Source organism: Ahaetulla prasina, chromosome 3, assembly GCF_028640845.1.
Source record: "Ahaetulla prasina isolate Xishuangbanna chromosome 3, ASM2864084v1, whole genome shotgun sequence".
Taxonomy (NCBI): Eukaryota; Metazoa; Chordata; class Lepidosauria; order Squamata; family Colubridae; genus Ahaetulla; species Ahaetulla prasina.
The window spans coordinates 104,924,016-104,942,707 of record NC_080541.1 but is presented as its reverse complement, the minus strand read 5'-3'; the positions used below and the strand labels follow the sequence as shown (position 1 = coordinate 104,942,707).

Below are 18,692 nucleotides of genomic sequence, written 5' to 3'. Positions count from 1 at the left end.
ATTTGCCCATGGCGACTCAAGGAGGCTTACAAAATATAAAACCACATTTAAAACAATAGTTTAATATAATAAAATAACACACATCCCATGAGTGGGATCTGCTGGGATGGGCTCCATCCCACTCTGGGCTCCCCAGGCCCACTGGCAGAACCAAGTCTTCAGTGCCTTCCGGAAGAGTATTAGAGTGGGGGGCCATTCTAATCTCTGGGGGAATGATGTTCCAAAGAGAGGAGCCACCACGGAGAAGGCCCTTCTTCTGGGTCCCACCAGGTGTATCTCCCACAGAGATGGGACCCACAGCATTCCCTGCCTCCCCGCTCTGAAGGGGCAGGTAGATGTGACTGGCAAGAGACAGTCCCTCAGACAACCTGGTCCCAAGCAATGAAGGACTTTAAAGGTGACAACCAGCATCTTGAATTGTACCTGGAAGCAAATTGGCAGCCAATGCAGCTTCCACAGGAGAAGTGATACATGTACACACTGGGGTCTGCACAAAACCACGTGGGCCGCTGTATTTTGCACCAACTGGAGCTTCTGGATGCTCTTCAACGGCAGCCACATGTAGAGCATGTTGCAATAGTCAAGATGGGAAGTGACTAGGGCATGAATGACTGTGACTGGTTGTCCCAAAGATGCTTTTTTTAAGAGGCAACTGTACTTTCTGGTTTTTCTTTGAATACGTTTAGCTTCTCAAATGAGAAGCAAAACTTTTTTAAAGAAAAACCAGAAAGTCTTGTTACCTCTTGAAAAAATCAAGTACAATAGATTAGGTAAAGAATAATGATATACTGTAGATACATGCTTATCCATATATGTTTCACTATGTTTAATGTTTCTTCCAAGTAAGCATGCAGTTTTCAGCAAACTTGTATCATCATAACTGTGAATATGCTGCATAAGAAACGCAGACAAAGAAAATTGTGTTATAGGATACAAAATTCAGAGTCTTATAAATCTCACCTTCCTATGTAAAAGAATACTGTGAAGTTTTGTGAAGCCATCATGTTTGAAAAATGTATGGAGACAATGTTTGTTGAATCCCTGGAATTATAGGAATAAATGAATAAGGTATTGTTGTGACCCAAGTTCCTGGACCCGGACTCCTGGACTCGGATGATTCAGAAAGTGAGGGAGAAGACCTGGCAAGCCCTGCTTCTCTTGAGCCCTTTCCCTCCCTGGCACCCACTCAAAGGGAGGAGGAGGGGCCGGCAAGACCTGATTCCCTGGAGCCTTCTTCTGATTTGGCAACGCCCCAAGAACAGTTTTGGAGTGATGCAAGGCTGCGCAGGCGTGACCGGCGTGCGCAGCAGAAGCAGCGTTGGGATAAAGCCAAGTCATAATTGTCATGCAGTGACATCTGCAGAGACTATAAATAGGAGGCGAGACTTCCTGGTTTTTTGTCTTGGACAAAGCAATGAATTTGCACGGGCAAACTGTATCAATGGAGGGAAGAATATATTCGTGAGTAATTCTGGCCTTATCTATAATTTCCTCGTTATCTCCAGAAACTTGGCAGGCCCGTGGGTAGACGTGGCCAGGACATATATCTATGTAAATAAAAGGAGAAAAGAAGGCCTCTGACTGACTCTTTGTTGGGAGTATTGGGGGGAGGGAAACAGAACAGGTATCTAGTGCAGGGGTGGGGTTCAGCTGGTTCAGACCGGTTCAGGCGAACCGGTAGTTGTGACCTGTTGGTGGGCCCGCCCACCCTGGTGCTATGCTGTCCTATTTAGCTGCGTTTTTTTAAGCCACGCGCATACCAGGGGTGAAATGCTCCCGGATCGTATCGGCTCGCGCGGTTCGGAGGATCGGTAGCAAAAATCCCTGGCCCCACCCCCCCTGCCTCTGCTGAGCTGCACCATCTGCAGAGGTTGTTTTTTTTTGTTTACTTTTAAAAGACGGTTTTGCTTCAGCCGAAACATGCCTTTAAAAGTAAAAAAAAGCCTTTGAGGATCCCGCCCCTCAGCTGAGATCGGCAGAGACTTTAAACTTTAAAAAAAAAGCCTTTGAGGATCCCGCCCCTCAGCTGAGATCGGCAGAGACTTTAAACTTTAAAAAAAAAAATTTAAAGTCTCCTCTGGCAATCTCACCTGAGTTCCTCATCAGCAGAACCTTACTTGTACTCTTACTTGTAGAAAACATGTTTTCTTACTTGTAGAACATGTTTTCTACAAGTAAGAGTAGAGATTCTAAGGCACTTACCTGATTACTGATGAACACATGGCTCTTTTTCCAGCCTGAAAGCAGTTTCACTTTCAGCCAGACAGAATCAATTGCTTAGCTAATCTATTTCCTTGGTGATCAACTGGCTGGTTTTGCTGGCTGAGGAACTCTGGGATTTGAAGTCCACAATAAAATAAAATAATAAAATAAAATATTTGTGCAGCTTTCTGAGATTTGGTGTGTTTCTGTAGTTTTTCACTCTAACTACACAAACACACAAAATCTCAGAAAGCTGTATGTGGCATTTTGTGTGTGTGTGTGTGTGTGTGTGTGTGTGTGTGTGTGTAAAGTGTGAAAGTTGGTTTTTGAGCTTTTTGTGGCTGTGTGAAGTGCAGCTGCTTTTACATTGTGTGTGAGTCAGTTGTGTTGTGTTGTGTTGTGTGTGCGTAAAGTGTGAAAGTTGGTTTTTGGTACCTCTTATTGTTTTTTATATTTTGTTAATTATTTTTATTATTTATTGTTATTGGCCACGCCCACCCAGTCATCTGACTACCAAGCCACGCCCACAGAACCGGTAGGGAAAATTTTTAGATTTCACCCCTGGCGCATACGTGCAAGTGTGTGCATGAACAAAGCGCATGCACAGAAGCCTGCACACATGCGTGCATGCTCACATTTTTGGTGCTGGGGCAAATTGATGGTTAATTCATGTGCCGCCCACCTCTGATCTAGTGGCTGCTTTTGGGTTTTATATCCCTCTATGGAAGTTGCAAAGTATTGCCTCACTTGTTTAAAATAACGTCATCGGACAAATTTTGTCCCTTTGATGGATAGGGCACTTCTTTTTTCATGAGTAATTAACTGAGGAAAGAAGGAATTTGTTATTTTCCTCGTTAGAAGCAAAACATAGGAAAAAGAACTTAATAAAATGATAACAAACATAGTGATGAGGCAAGGCAGAATAAAGAAACCAGCACAGACAGATTCAGGTATAGCCAAAAACTTCTACACAAAAGCTTTTACAGGATGCCAACAGCATCTTTCAGATTCTTTATATACAGCCATAACTGGAGGAGAATTTAAATTGCCTATAGACTATGGTTATTATTAGGGTAATAATAATAGTAGAGGCAGTACCAGCAGCAATGTTGTCTACATTGCCTTTGATTTATCCAAATAAAAGCTTCCATTTTTTTGTGGAACAAAAAGTAGATAATCTTATTATATTCTCCCAGCATTTCTTTATATCATAAGATCCTATTGTTGAAAGAGCTGGCTCATTTATTAAAAATATATACACATTAGTTTTGAAAATGCTTCACAAATCTCAACGGTATTTCTTTTAGCATTAAGAATGTTCCTTCAAGTTTCAAAGCTATGGACCATACCAAAAGAAGAACTTTGATGTCAAGAGTCTAATATACCTTTTATCTTCCACTTTCTTTCATTATGAGCCAAACTAAAGGGAGAACAAAAGCTTAAAAATAATAGAATCTCCATCTTTTCTATTCTTGGGTGAAAATTGGAACAAACAAAACTCTTAGATTGATTTCTGAGGAGTTCTTCCTTCCCCTTGCCTGGCCAATAGCAATTTTAGTACATCTAACAAAACGATATAAATGATGATTGGAAACATAATAGTAAATAAAGCCTTTACCTGCTGCCGCTTCTCAAACTCCAGCTTGATGCGTGATTTGATGCAATTACAGGTATCCTGATATGTCTGCTGTAGAGCAAGTTCCATCAATTGCTTGTGATAGGCTCCAGCCAGATTCCCACAGATAAAAATGATGACATTTGCCAGAATCTACCACGACAATAAGACAGATCAAACTCTCAATCAGTTATCATTAACACAGTCTGTTTTACCCTTTAGGTCCTGTTTCAAATTCACTGTTATAGACTTTATTGGTCCCTACTTCCTTTCCATTCGGTTTACAAAACTGTATTTTGCATTTTAAAGTATGAATATTAGGAATATCATATTTGTATCTGGGGAATAATTTACCTCACCCAAAATTCAAAGCCTCCCTCTAACTCTGATGATTTAATATTTGCACAGCAATCTATACTTATTATAAAATTGTACCTCCAAGAATTATTGAGGTACTTCTAGAAATTGTTTCCATTCTCTCCCATTAACAATATCAAAAGAAAATTCCAGAAGATAATATTGAGGAATATCCAGGGATCCAGGACAAGAGCCTTCTCTGCTGTAATGCTGGGTCTTTGGAACACCATGCCCTACAGAGTGAGGTTTGCCCTCACCCTCCTATCCTTCTGCAAAGTCCTGAAGACCTGGTTCTGCTGGGCCCCCCAAAAGAGAGTACATCACTGGAAATGCCTGCTGGACTGACTAGCTGACCCCACCTCCCCCTTGTGCTTCCTGCTCCCCCTCTGCTCATATTTTTAATTTCATATTATTGTACTTAATAATAATAACAGAGTTGGAAGAGACCTTGGAGGTCTTCTAGTCCAACCCCCTGCCCAGGCAAGAAACCCTACACCATTTCAGACAAATGGTTATCCAACATTTTCTTAAAAATTTCAAGTGTTGGAGCATTCACAACTTCTGCAGGCAAGTTGTTTCACTGGTTAATTGTTCTAACTGTCAGGAAATTTCTCCTTAGTTCTAAGTTGCTTCTCTCCTTGATTAGTTTCCACCCATTGCTTCTTGTTCTACCCTCAAGTGCTTTGGAGAATAGTTTGACTCCCTCTTCTTTGTGGCAACCCCTGAGATACTGGAACACTGCTATCATGTCTCCCCTAGTCCTTCTTTTTGTTAAACTAGGCATACCGAGTTCCTGCAACCGTTCTTCATATGTTTTAGCCTCCAGTCCCCTAATCATCTTTGTTGTTATTATTAACTTCCATTAATTATATTCATTGTTTTATTCATTTACTATTTATTTTTATATTTTAATCTCTTTTTCCCCATTTTATTGTCATAAATTGCCCAGAGTAACCCCATAGTGAGATAGGAGGCAAATCAATTTAACAAACAAATGAAGTGCAGAAAGCCATCTTGCAAAAGAATGATGATTCTGGAAAATATGAATTCATGGTGATAAGTATCAGCCAGTTTCACAGTCCCATAAAGCAATGGCGGCTTGAATAGACTAGCCACAAATCATGATCATAGCCCAAGATATAATGTTGGAAAAGAAACACACTGGAATAGTCTTTGTTAAATTCCCTTGTATTTGATATTGGACTTAAGTAATAATGGAAGAAAAAAAATTATCTTTGATAAGTAGATAACTTACTTTGATACAATAACATTTTCAGAAGTTACATTTTAGGTTTTTTTTAATTTAAACAAATAATATTGCATTAGCAGTATATTAATATTAACAGTATAATAAAGAGTAAGCAAAAGGTAAGAACCAGCAGGAATTTTATGTCATCTATATTTTATAACTCTGCTTCCAATTAAAGAAAATTGTAAGGTCATGTAACTGAATATGTCATATCCCACTAGAAATCTAACTCCCATATGATGTGGAATTGTTGATCAACATTTATTTTGAGTTCAGTTTCAAGCCAACCATAGATTTACCTAATAGACTTGTCATGCATCAAGTATTTAACAAGCTGTCCATTTCTTTTCTGTTCAAATATGTCCAATTCTCAGATTCTGCATGGACAAGCCTCTGCAGTTTTCTTGGCAAAGTTTTTCAGAAATGGTTTGCCATTGTCTCCTTCCTAGGGCTAAGAAAAAGTGAGTAGCTCAAGATCATCCAAATGGCTTTATGCCTAAGGTGACACTAGAACTCAGAGTGTCCTATTTTCTAGGCTGATGCCATAACCTGTACACAAAAACGGTTTTTTAAACTTAGGTCCATACCATTCCCATAATCTACAAATGGTTAGGGTTGGGATTGACCCTATTGAGAATAACTGACCACCTTGATAATCTAGGAAATTTGCCACCGAATTTGATGTCCAAAATAAAAATTGGATTCATCTGTCTCACTTGCCCTGAATATGGCAAAGATGATTTTTCTACCTCACAGAATGCAGGCTTAGAAATCTCTTTCTTGTCTCGTGACCTATATATCAGAGGTTTCTACTGTTTCTTCAGCATTAGATCAGCTCACAGGAATTCATAAGTTTTTTTCCCTCCACTGATCTCCTAATGCTGCTAGCATTTTTCAGCTTCTTTATTTCTCAAACTATATCTGCCTCACTTTTTTCTTAATTCAAATCTTCAAATGAGCTATCTTGTGTAGTTTACTCCTGGTGGATTTACAGCATTCTCATTTGCTGTCTCTTTTTATTTAATTTCCACCCAAGGCAACTGTCAGCTGATTGATGACAGAGTTTTTGAATTTAGCTTTCAACTCTTTCTTAACCATTTAACTGGTCCTTAAGCCCACTCAGTTTTATCTTTTTAGGACATCTTCTAACTAGCTGAAAATTTTCACAGCCTTTAGTTAAATCATTGTGTCTTCAATAGATGTCACACACTTGACTGATAGTTGAACTAAATGCTACCTCCTTATTGCTTCAGAAAAATTTAAACCAACATTAACAGTAAAAATGCTAGACAGGGTGAAATATCTACAAAGGTCAAACATTGAAAAATCACAATCAGTATTCTAATGACCGTAGAGAAATTAACAGTCTGGTTATTTAAAAATATCAATTACAATTATTAAACCTATATGCCACTAACTCCCAGTGACACTATTTCTACATAGCTTGAAATAAAATTATCTAGTACCCCTGGATCTCTGAACTCATAGGGAGAACTGCTAGATGATAGCTAGATTGATGGAGGTGGTCTTTCAGATATAGCCTATAACCGAGATGGCGAACCTATGGCACGCATGCCACAGGTGGCATGTGGAGCCATACCGGTGGGCATGCAAGCTCAGCTCCGGCATGCTAGCCAGCTGAATTTTGGGCCTTCTGGGCCAACTGCAAGTAGGGAAATAGGCTGTTTCCTGCCTCCAGAGGACCAGGGGTGGGGGGGAAGGCCCATTTTTTGCTCTTCTCAGGTTCCAGAGCCTCTCTAGGAGACTGGAGAGGGCAAAAACGGCCTTCCCCCCCGGAGGTTGGAAATGGCGCGTTTGCCAACTTCCGGTAGTGGAAGTCAGCAAATGGGGCATTTTCGGCCTCTAGACGGCCTCTGGAGGGGTGGGGAAGACCGTTTTCACCCTCCCAAGGCTCCTAGAGAGCCCCTGGAGCCTGGGGAGAGCAAAAAATGGGCCTACTGGGCCCACCGTGCCATTGAGTGCCTAAAGCGGGGGAGTGCGGGAGAGTCATGCGCACATGTGCGGGGGCAGGACGCATAGAACTATGGCTGTGGGCACACATGCGCATGACCCCCCCCAGTGCCCCCACTGCTTTTGGCATGTGATGGCAAAAAGGTTAGCCATCACTGGCCTATACCTTTCATTGTCCTGAGACACTGACATACAGAAACCTTCCATTTGCTTAAGTTGTTAACTGCTAGATCTTATACTATTCCTACGAATGATTAGGACCCCCTTTTCATTAGGGTGAAGAGAGAAGGTGGTCTCTTTAGGAAAAAAATCAGCAACAGAATTGAGTGAAATTATAATGAGCTGTGCTTCTACACAGCCAATGCTAGGCATCTGTTGGAATTGCAATTCAAAGGTCCTCCCCTCCCCCCCAACTATATCTGGTAAGTCACTTAGCTAATCATTCTGAAATTTAGCTTTGAAAACATTTCTGTGTGAGTCATCTGATAAGGTACACGATACAAAGCAGCATGACATTTAATTAGAGCTTTTAGGCTGGGAACTAACTTATTTGGGAGTAGGATCCATTCGACATAACAGGAGCTGTTTCTGGGCAAATATTCTTAAAATTTCCTCTGCCTCTTTTGAGGTTCTAAGTTTTAAATTCTGTAGCCAAAACAGATATCTTTGTACATCTAAGAATAAGAGGGGTTTGTTAATCCGCCTCCTGCCACTAATAAAATTGTGCAATCTTAAAATGCTGTAGTAGATTTGAATATTTTAGCCCGGATAGGGGGGGATCACATTTCAATGTTCCCCATTCCAATTCTTTATAAAATGTATGTGTATTATGTGTCTGTCCTTCCTTTCCTCTCACATGACAAATTCTAAATTTAGCATTTGGGATGCTACATTTCATGGGATGCGGTGGCTCAGTAGCTAGGACACTCAGCTTGTCGATTGAAAGGTCAGCAGTTCAGCGGTTCAAATCCCTAGTGCTGCCGTGTAATGGGATGAGCTCCTCTTACTTATCCCAGCTTCTGCCAACCTAGCAGTTCAAAAGCACATAAAAAATGCAAGTAGAAAAATAGGCACCACATTTGGTGGGAAGGTTACAGCGTTCCATGCGCCTTTGACATTTAGTCATGCCAGCCACATGACCACGGAGACATCTTCGGACAGAACTGGCTCCTCTGCTTTGAAACGGAGATGAGTACCGCCCCCTAGAATCGAGAACAACTAGCACATATGTGCGAGGGGAACCTTTACATTTACCTTTATGCTATATTTCAATTAGGAGAAAAAAAGCAGTAAAACAAGATAGCCAGCCAGCCAGTCAGCCAGCCACATGCACATACATACGCTGCCATTTTATTCACTGGAGTCCATTCCATTGCCTTTAGGGAATCATATTAGTTTATTATCACTACATTCTCCTGACACCTTGGATAAGGCAAAAAAGCCTGTGGAGGACATTCTGACCAGAATAATAACCAGAACTGATAATACAGGCATACTAAACATGGACAGGTTTTTTTTAAAAAAAGAAGAAACATGTGCCTATACCCCCTGACTATATTTTAAAACTAGAGGAGAGATATAGACAAATACTTCATATAAAATACTTTTCTACAAGATGTTTATTGACTGATTGGTAGAATTTATATCGCTGCACAAGTCAAACATGATTCTGGGTGACATTAAAAAAAAATCATAAATTACAAATGCAAAACATAAAGGAAAACAACACATGGAATTAAAAAATCAACTAAAACAATAAAATGGCAATCAGAACTAAAAATACTATTACTTAATCAATGGACACTTTTATTCATCCTGTCCCAAAAGCATGGAGAAAGAATTAGATTTTCTCTGGGGATGTGATTATTCTTCAATGCATGAGAATTCTCCTACAAATACACATCTCTAATCAGATAATGAGAAATGGTTTAACTATGTGATTCTCTGCCTATAATTTGCATGGGGCAGAAGTCTAGAGAAGATTTTGCTGCTGTGTGTTGTTTGTAACAAAATTATACAGTCTCTACCCCGTATCATCCTCAACTCCAATTTGACAGAGCTTAAAAGATGCTTTCTAGTTTCAGAAGCATCCCAAACCTGAAGCTAATGAATGAGAAATCTGCACTCCAAAGTATGCTGCACTCTGAGAGTGCTGGGCCAATATAAACACTCTAGTTACAAGACAAGAGAGTGGCAGTGTTTTTCCCACCATCTCTTAACAGCTGCCTCCTCTGGTCTGGTTAATTTGGTACTCCCACAATTCTAGATTGAGGCAAGATAAATAATACATTTAGGCACATATCTACACACAGCATGAACTGAACTGCTGCTCATTTAACTCAACATGCATGTTGATGTTCGCTCAAGGAAAAAAACCATTTTGCCAAATAAAACACTCAAACCACTCATATCCATTTTAAATTAGGATAATGAGCAGAGACTAAAAGGAACTCTTGTGGTACACAGGGAGGAATGAGAAGGAAGACTAAACAAGAAATTGATCTGGGAGGTTTTTGCATTAAAAACTAAGAAAAAATAGTTAATATTCTTTTTTTTACTGAAAAACTTTTACAAATTTTCCCCCCATACATCCCCCCCACCCCACAACCCCTAACCCTTTCCCTCCCTCCTCCCTCCTTCCCCCATCCCCTTCCCCCCTCCCGACTTCCCAGAGCAAATACAGGGTATTGTATCTAACAATCATAAACTAAAATATGCTAATTAACATAAACTCCCATCCATCTTCTTGAACCTCAACTCCCCTTTTCCATAAAAAAGAAGAAAAAGGAAAATATTAATACTAATACAATTACATTATATTCATTTAAAAACTATTTAGTATTTTGTTATTTCAATCCAATATTTTTTTAAAAAACAAACAGTCTCCATTATATATATCTTTCGAAAATACTCTTTCAAATACACTGATAATTCTACCTTCTCATCTAAATCCATTAAATTTAAAATCCAATCTTCTGTAATGAACAATATCCCATCTTCCAACGTTGTAATAAAAAATTATTCCTCAGTATACCTTATAATCCATCAAATTTATATTATCCATCATACATAATAAATATCATCTTTTTAACTTATATATATTTAACATTTACCTCATATTCTTCCCCATATTCCCCACACTATAAATTTCTAAACATTTTACACCCCATTTATCATACAATCCATAACTAATTATATTTCTTATCCCTACACTATCAAAGGGTTTCAATATATCTTATATTCCCTCAAATTTATATATCCATCATACCCTGAAAACTTTTATATTATCTAGTTTAACTATCCTTGCTAAAAGTAAATATGACTTATTCTTTCTACTTTTTATATTCAAAAATATCCCTTATAATTTACCCTATCCCATGAAAGGAAAGTCTTTTCATTTGAAAATATTACTTCTTTACTCCTTGCTCTTTACGTTTAATAGTTACAATCATACTTTGATCCTCCCCTGCAGTTTTCTGTGTTTCTTCTCCCAATATTACAGCCCCAATTTTAGGTTGTATTTGCTTTGTTTCCTTTTCCCCTTTTTTAACCATTCCAACCTCTCCTTCTAACTTAACTTCTAACAATGGCAAACTTCCAGCCTTTAATACTTTAGTATAAAAATCTCTTGCTTTAAAAACTGTATTAAGACAATATTTCCCTCCCTTATAGTTTACTGTTAATCCAGCTGGTACATTCTATTTATACTGTATCTGGAGATTCCTAAGATGATCCACCAGAAAAGCATATTCTTTTCTATTTCTTAACATTTTAGAAGGAATTTCTATCAATACCAATACCTCTTGTCCCAGTATTTGAATTTTGTTTTTATAAGAAACTTGTGAAATTTCATTCCTCATCTTCCTACATGTAAAATAAATTACTACATCTCTTGGCAAGTGTCTCTGCTTTGCAACCCATGAATTAACACGGTAAATTTTTTCAATTTGGATTTCAAAGTCCACTGGTTTCTGTCCAATCAGATGTGCAAAAGCCTCTGCAAAAAATTTTTTTAAGTCCTCTTGTTTATTTTCTTTCAGGCCTCTTACTCTCAATGCAGATTCCATAACTCTGTATTGCAGTAAAACCCGCTCTTCTTCTGCTCTCTCCGCCTTGATCTGGAGCACCTCTATTTTATTTTTTAAGTCCAAATTAACTTGATTAATTTCTTCAACTCTATCATCCAATTGCTTTATATTCTCCGCCTTGGTTTGAAACTCGTCTATTTTACTTTTTAAGTTCAAATTAGCTTGATCAATCTCTTCCACTTTTTCACCCAATTGTTTTGTATATTCAACCAGATTCTCAATTGCTGCCTCCACAGCTTCTCTTATCTCTTCGTTCTCAGCTACAACAGAATCTTTAATTTTCAATATTTTTTCTTCAATTTTCTTAATTTTTTTATCCCGAACAGCAATTTGAGCCTTCAGAAATTCCTTCAACTCCTCTTGTAGTTTATGTAGTTGAACTAATTGGGGCTCCAACTTCCTTGAAGACAACAGGCTGTATTTGTACAGAAGCCATCTTACTTTGATTTTATAATTTAAAACGAAGTCAAATCTTTCCATAAACACAGTATTTAAGTTGAATAAATCAGTTGTATAATCTTTCCAGCTTTTACTTTATCATTTCTTCATATAAACATATAATCCAGCAAGTTTAAGTAAAGTTACAAACAGTAACAATGTTAATAAGCACCTCTTTGACTTTCACTTTCACACCCTTTATACTCAGACGCCATTTCCTTTCTTCTCAAACAGATTCCACACAGGGGGTTGATGTCTGGTACTTACATCTACTTTGCCTCCTGACATTGCTCTGTCTGGTTAAGTCAAAAATCCATTTAAACTCATTATTGATCGCAGATGTGGGCACGGTGTTTTGCTCTGCCAAAAAAAAAAGACAGAGGCGTCCTGGATCCGGAGCTCTTCGGGTTACCAAGGGAGCTCTTTCCTTCAAGTCTCCAGGATCATTCCGGGGGCTTTTAGGGGAGCTCTACCTCCACCTGATCACTCACCTTTCCCTCTTCACCTGAGGGAAAGGTTTCCAAGCCCCTAGACAGCTGATTTTCACTGTCTTAGTGGCTCTACGCGTTCCAGGGCTGGCGATCTAAAAAGACCGTCCTCAACGACCAGCGGAGCCACAGGAAGTCCATTAATATTCTTGTTACAGATTACTTTTGAAAAAAAAATCATCTCTCTTTCCCCCCCCCCCCACATTAGTACGTGGCTGTGGCTGTGTTTATATGAAAGAGAGATGGTCACACAAGATAATTTCTTCACAATGAACAGGTGTGTTTATATTCATTTTCTTTTTTATATTTATGTGTAAAACTAGCCCTTGAGACTAAGGCTATGGACATAAAAGAAGCACTTCTGCATGTTAAAAATACAACACCTTAATATTCCATAATATGAAATTAGTGAATAGCAATTATTTACTCTAATTTAAGGTTGGAGATCCCTGTACTAAAGCACAAAATCAACACAGGGTAACTAAAGCTATACTTTATTGAGATTAGCTTTAGTACAATTTTTCAAGTCTGATTATATTATTCCTCCCCTTCTTCTTATACTTATATGAATCAAGGAGGTGTTTACATGAGCTACTTCTAAATGTTATCATACTTCCCAAGACGTAGACAATTTTCAGGTAACAGTTCTTGCATTTTTCTAGCTACCTTACTCTCTATACTAGCTAATATTACTCTGCCAATCTAGAGGAAAATTATTTTGGGGGAAAAATCTGTCACAAATGGTTCACATTTATGTGGGAGAAGGTGTAAGTTTGTCCCCTGTCATATATATTGAATGAACATGATGTTATGCCCATATCAGTTGGTCCAGAAACACTTAAAACACTAAAAAAGTGAATGTTGTGAGTGAAGGATTCCTGAATATATAATAATAATAACAGAGTTGGAAGGGACCTTGGAGGCTTCTAGTCCAACCCCCTGCCCAGGCAGGAAACCCTACACCATTTCAGACAAATAGTTATCCAACATTTTCTTAAAAATTTCCAGTGTTGGAGCATTCACAATTTCTAGAAGCAAGTTGTTCCACTGATTAATTGTTCTAACTGTCAGGAAATTTCTCCTTAGTTCTAAATTGCTTCTCTCCTTGATTAATTTCCACCCATTGCTTCTTGTTCTACCCTCAGGTGCTTTGGAGAATAGTTTGACTCCTTCTTCTTTGCGGCAACCCCTGAGATATTGGAACACTGTTATCATGTTTCCCCTAGTCTTTCTTTTCATTAAACTAGACATACCGAGTTGCTGCAACCGTTCTTCATATGTTTTAGCCTCCAATCCCCTAATCATTCTTTGTTGCTCTTCTCTGCACTCTTTCTAGAGTCTCAACATCTTTTTCACATCATGGCGACCAAAACTGAATGCAATATTCCAAGTGTGGCTTTACCAAGGCATTATAAAGTGGTATTAACACTTCACGTGTTCTTGATTCTATCCCTCTCTTTATGTAGCCCAGAACTGTATTGGCTTCACATATTTTGCTTCACATGATAATGAATTACAGGTAGCAGATTTAGTGATGATTAAAACTAGGCCTTTTAAAAAAGGAAGAATGACTATGAGTTTCCTTTTTAAAAAATGCTCTAAATTAAAACATGAACATTTTGATACCTTTGTCTGCTCATTGACTTGAACTTTCCATAGTCAGTGCAATAATAACAACATATGGAAAACTTCATGCAACCTACCAGCTTGCTGTATCATTTTCATATTATGTTCACTGAAGAACAAGACTGTCTCAGAGATTGAGAACATAGCTGGTACACAGTTCCTCATTTAATAGAAAAATGAAGTTAAGCACACAATGTTTTCCCCTTATAAAGTTATTAAATAAAAAAACATGGCCATTTAACAAAATTTATTGGTTTTGCTTTGGCAAATTGTCTTTTTTATCACTTTGTCTGGAAAGTGACAAATGCACAAAAAATTGAATAGTTTACTGCAGTGTTTAAGGGAAAACCGATTCTCAGTCTTTTAAAAAAAGTGAACTCATGCTAAATTAGACAAAAGAAAACTTAACTTCATTGGAAAGTAGTGCTTTACTCTGTCTTGATTATATAGATGCCTCAATATCACACATCTTTGAAACACAGATATATTTCAGCACAAGCTGAAGTGCTCCAAGCTATAACTTTCTTCTGTACATCTCTGAATTAATTGACTCTATGGTAGGACTGCACTTGCCATGAAACTGAACATTAATTTCCCTCTAAGCTTCAAAGCCCTTTCATTTGTTTGCTACCCAAACTGACTGTTGCCTTAATGCCATTTTGTTTTCATATTGACTTTTACTATCAAGGGAAAGATAATGTGATTTGTTCTCATCCTCAACTAGAAGTGTAGTAAGAAAGTCTAATTCCCCAAGTCGCAAATACCAAGGAACATGCTATTCAGACAAATGGAATAAGAATGTCTTCTTTTATCTCTTGGTCCAGAAACAGTTTTATACAGTTCCTACTTAATTCCAAAATTGCTTTTATGGATACATTTTTCTAGGTTAGACTTTTTTGTTCATTAATTCTCTTTTAATGTTTGGTGGTTGTCCAGTAAGATGACAGAGAAAACAGCTTGCCTTTAGAGTGCTTATATGCATGCATGATACTCAGGGATCGTTTTAAGATGTCATGAGAAGCCAGATAGACAACTGTCTTAGACCTCTATGGCAGTGGTGAAATCTTCCCCGGTTTGCCACCGGTTCGCTGCCTCCGCATGCACAGTGCGCACCAAGCATGTGCGCAGCGAGGGGAGAACAGCTATGCCGCACGATTTAGATTCACTAGAAAGCAGCGATTTTAAATCGTGCGACACAGCTGATTGTCGGAAATACCAGTTCGGACCAACTGGTAGCTTTTATCACTACTGGTTCACCCGAACCAGTGCGAACTGGTAGGATTTCTCCACTGCTCTATGAGGAACCAGTTCCTCTTCCTCCATGGAGGTAATCTCTGCCAGGAACATAGACTGACAGAGTATATGTAAAAGAACCATATACTAGAGTACAACTCCTTTAAATTCCTTGAAATCTCACTGGTCTCTTTCCTATTTTGCAGGAAAGAGAAGTTAAATCCGGTATACTATTATTGAAACAGCTGATCAGTCAGAATTTTTAACTTATTATTTTATTTATTTATTGAAACAATTTATATAGCTACCTATCTCACCAAGGTGACTCTAGATCAGTGATGGCGAACCTTTTAGACACTGAGTGCCCAAATTGTGCGTGCGCATGCCCAAACTGAAAGGTGTGTGCACGTGCGTAAACACATGCATGCATGGACATATGTGAACATGCTCATGCACTGACATGCACATGCACATGCATGGACATGCGTACATGTGCAGCAGAGACCCGAGGACCAGCTGGCCGGTGGGAGGTGGGCAGTGGTGAAATCCAATTTTTTTTACTACCGGTTCTGTGGGTGTGGCTTGGTGGGCGTTGTGTGGCTTGATGGGATTGGCAGGGGAAGGATATTGCAAAATCCTCATTCCCACCCCACTCTGGGGCCAGCTAGAAGTGGCATTTGCCGGTTCTCCTAACTACTCAAAATTTTCACTACCGGTTCTCCAGAACCTGTCAGAACCTGCTAGATTTCACCCCTGGAGGTGGGGCATCCCAACACCGGCAGCGCAGCAACAGGTAAGATCTTTTTCTTTCATGAGCATCTGTTTCTTTGTTTGCAGGGAAACAGAAGCTCACGAAAGAAATGCCACAGAGATCTGACCTAGGCCAATGGCGCACGTGCCGACAGAGAGAGCTTTGCGTGCCACCTCTGGCACGCATGCCATAGGTTCGCCATCAGGGCTCTAGATAATATAGAGAAATTAAAGTTAAAAAAACAAAACAAAAAGCACAGTCACAAAATCAATATTCAAAACCATGCAGTCATGAATGCTCAAGAGTAAAAAAAAATCTCCTTCCAATCATTAAAATATAAGACAGATAAAAGGCTTGCTTAACCTCCCAGCACAAATACCTGGGAGAACATCCAGATCTTTAATACTTTATGAAAGATGAACAGGGTCAGGGCTACCTGGTTCTCTGTGACAATGCTCTTCCATAAGGCAGGCACAGTGACAGGGAAGATATGACCCCTAGGTCCCACAAGATGAAACTGACTAATAGGACCTGGGGCATGGCAACCATCAATTCTGGTGTGATGAGCAGAGATAGAGACAGGCAGAGCCACAAATAATCTAACCTTTGTCATGTAAGATTTTATAAGTAATAACCAGCATATTAAATTACACCCAGAAATCTACTGGGAACTACTACGGCTTGTTGAACAAAGATGCTACATAGTTATAGTTTATTATATGTAGCCTCAGTCCATTGGACTAAGCTAAAGAACCAAATACATGTAGTTTTTGCTTAGCAGCTGATAATTCAGCAACCATTCAAAGTTACAATAATGCTGAACAAGGAGCCTTATGACAAAACCTCAGAGTTGTGGCCATCACAGCATCTCTTTGGTCACATGATTGTGATTTGATTTTGATCTGCTTAGCAACCAGAGTACAATTACAAGAACTGCAGGGTCCCGAGGTGACATGATCTCCATTTATAACCTTCACTGCCACTTTCAGATAAGCAAAGTCAACGAGGAAGCTAACAGTACTCTCAAAGTGCTTGATGATCACACATGATTCACTTAACAACCACAACATGAACTGCTGGAACTGCTGTCAGCACAATCATGTTTGGGGTTTTTTTTGGGGGGGGGCCTTAATGACTGCATCACATATTAATGGAGTTCATGGTCATTAACTGAGAGTACCTCTATAAAATTCTCCCGGATCATCCAGCCTAGGATGAGTTCAAGGTGGGTGTCTGTTCTCCCATTTCTCTAATGTCATTTTTTTAATATAAATGAACAGGAATTCAGTCATGTAGAATAGAATAGAATAGAATAGAATAGAATAGAATAGAATAGAATAGAATAGAATAGAATAGAATAGAATAGAATAGAATAGAATAGAATAACACAGTTGGAAAGGACCTTGGAGGTCTTCTAGTCCAAACTCCTACTTAGGCAAGAAACCCTACACCACTTCAGACAAATGGTTATCGAACATCTTCTTAAAAATTTCAAGTGTTAGAATATTCATAACTTCTAGAGACAAGTTGTTCCACTGATTAATTGTTCTAACTGTCAGGAAATTTTTCCTTAAGTTGCTTCTCTCCTTGATTAGTTTCCACCCATTGCTTCTTGTTCTACCCTCAGGTGCTTTGGAGAATAGTTTGACTCCCTCTTCGTTGTGGCAGCCCCTGAGATATTGGAACACTGCTATCATGTCTCCCCTAGTCCTTCTTTTCATTAAACTAGACATACCCAGTTCCTGAAATGGTTCTTCGTATGTTTTAGCCTCCAGTCCCCTAATCATTCTTTGTTGCTCTTCTCTGCACTCTTTCTAGAGTCTCAACATCTTTTTTACATCGACCAAAAGTGAATGCACAACAAAAATGTATAAGTATTTTACCATTTTTTAAAAAAATTATCATTTTTGTCTTTGAGTAAACCTTGATTCCTGGCAAATACCTGGAAAATTCCCTGCAATTTGCAACTTTTTTAGAAGTGATTTGCGCTTGCCTGCTTCTTCAGGTTAAGAGACCATACCTGGCTCAAGGTCACCCAACTGGCTTTGTGCTTAAAGCAGGACTAGTACTCATGGACTTCCAGTTTCTAGCATGGGACTTTAACCACCACATCAAACTAGTTTTGTTTACTAAATTGCTCTGTAGATATTCAACTTGATTATGTAAATTTACTGTTCATAATTAATATAACGTTTACTTATACAGTATCTTTTTAATATCTATACATATTTAAATATATTAGCAATTTTTAATATATAGATTTGCATATGCTCATATCTAAACACACTACAAGTTCTGTTTTTCCAATAGATATTTAAGCTCATCACAGAAACTTTGTGGCACTCTGCTGGATTCCTGATAGCTGAAATACACTAATTTTTAATGGATTGAAAGATTTTTAAAGTTATTCTGACAGCTTAATTTTAGTGCTAAACTAGAACTGCTGCATATAATTTCATGGCTGATCTTTGAATTCCATTAAAGAAAAGTGGCAAAGGAGGTAGGGCAATATGGGTTTGGATCCTGCTATTCAAACTGAGAGAGGACCTCTTACTATCAGTCAATATTCTATCTGAGTTCTAGAATCCTAGTCCAAATCTTCTTTACCTTCATTTTGATTCAATTTAGTACCTGGAAAAAATCTCAGCTCCATAAGTGTCCATTATGTGATTAA

The 18,692-nt window shown here is 38.6% G+C and overlaps 1 protein-coding gene across 6 annotated transcripts in view; it reads right to left on the bottom strand.

Moving 5' to 3' along the window:
* ADCY2 (adenylate cyclase 2) overlaps positions 1-18,692 on the bottom strand; it is a 147,080-nt gene that overhangs the window by 69,216 nt on the left and 59,172 nt on the right. For all 6 annotated transcript variants that reach the window (XR_009154471.1, XM_058177458.1, XM_058177456.1 and 3 more), the window contains one exon: positions 3,821-3,970. Coding sequence is in view for 5 of the 6 variants with exons in the window: in XM_058177458.1 (XP_058033441.1) it covers positions 3,821-3,970 (150 nt within the window). In the remaining variant the exon portion in view is untranslated. The remainder of the gene's footprint in view (positions 1-3,820; positions 3,971-18,692) is intronic.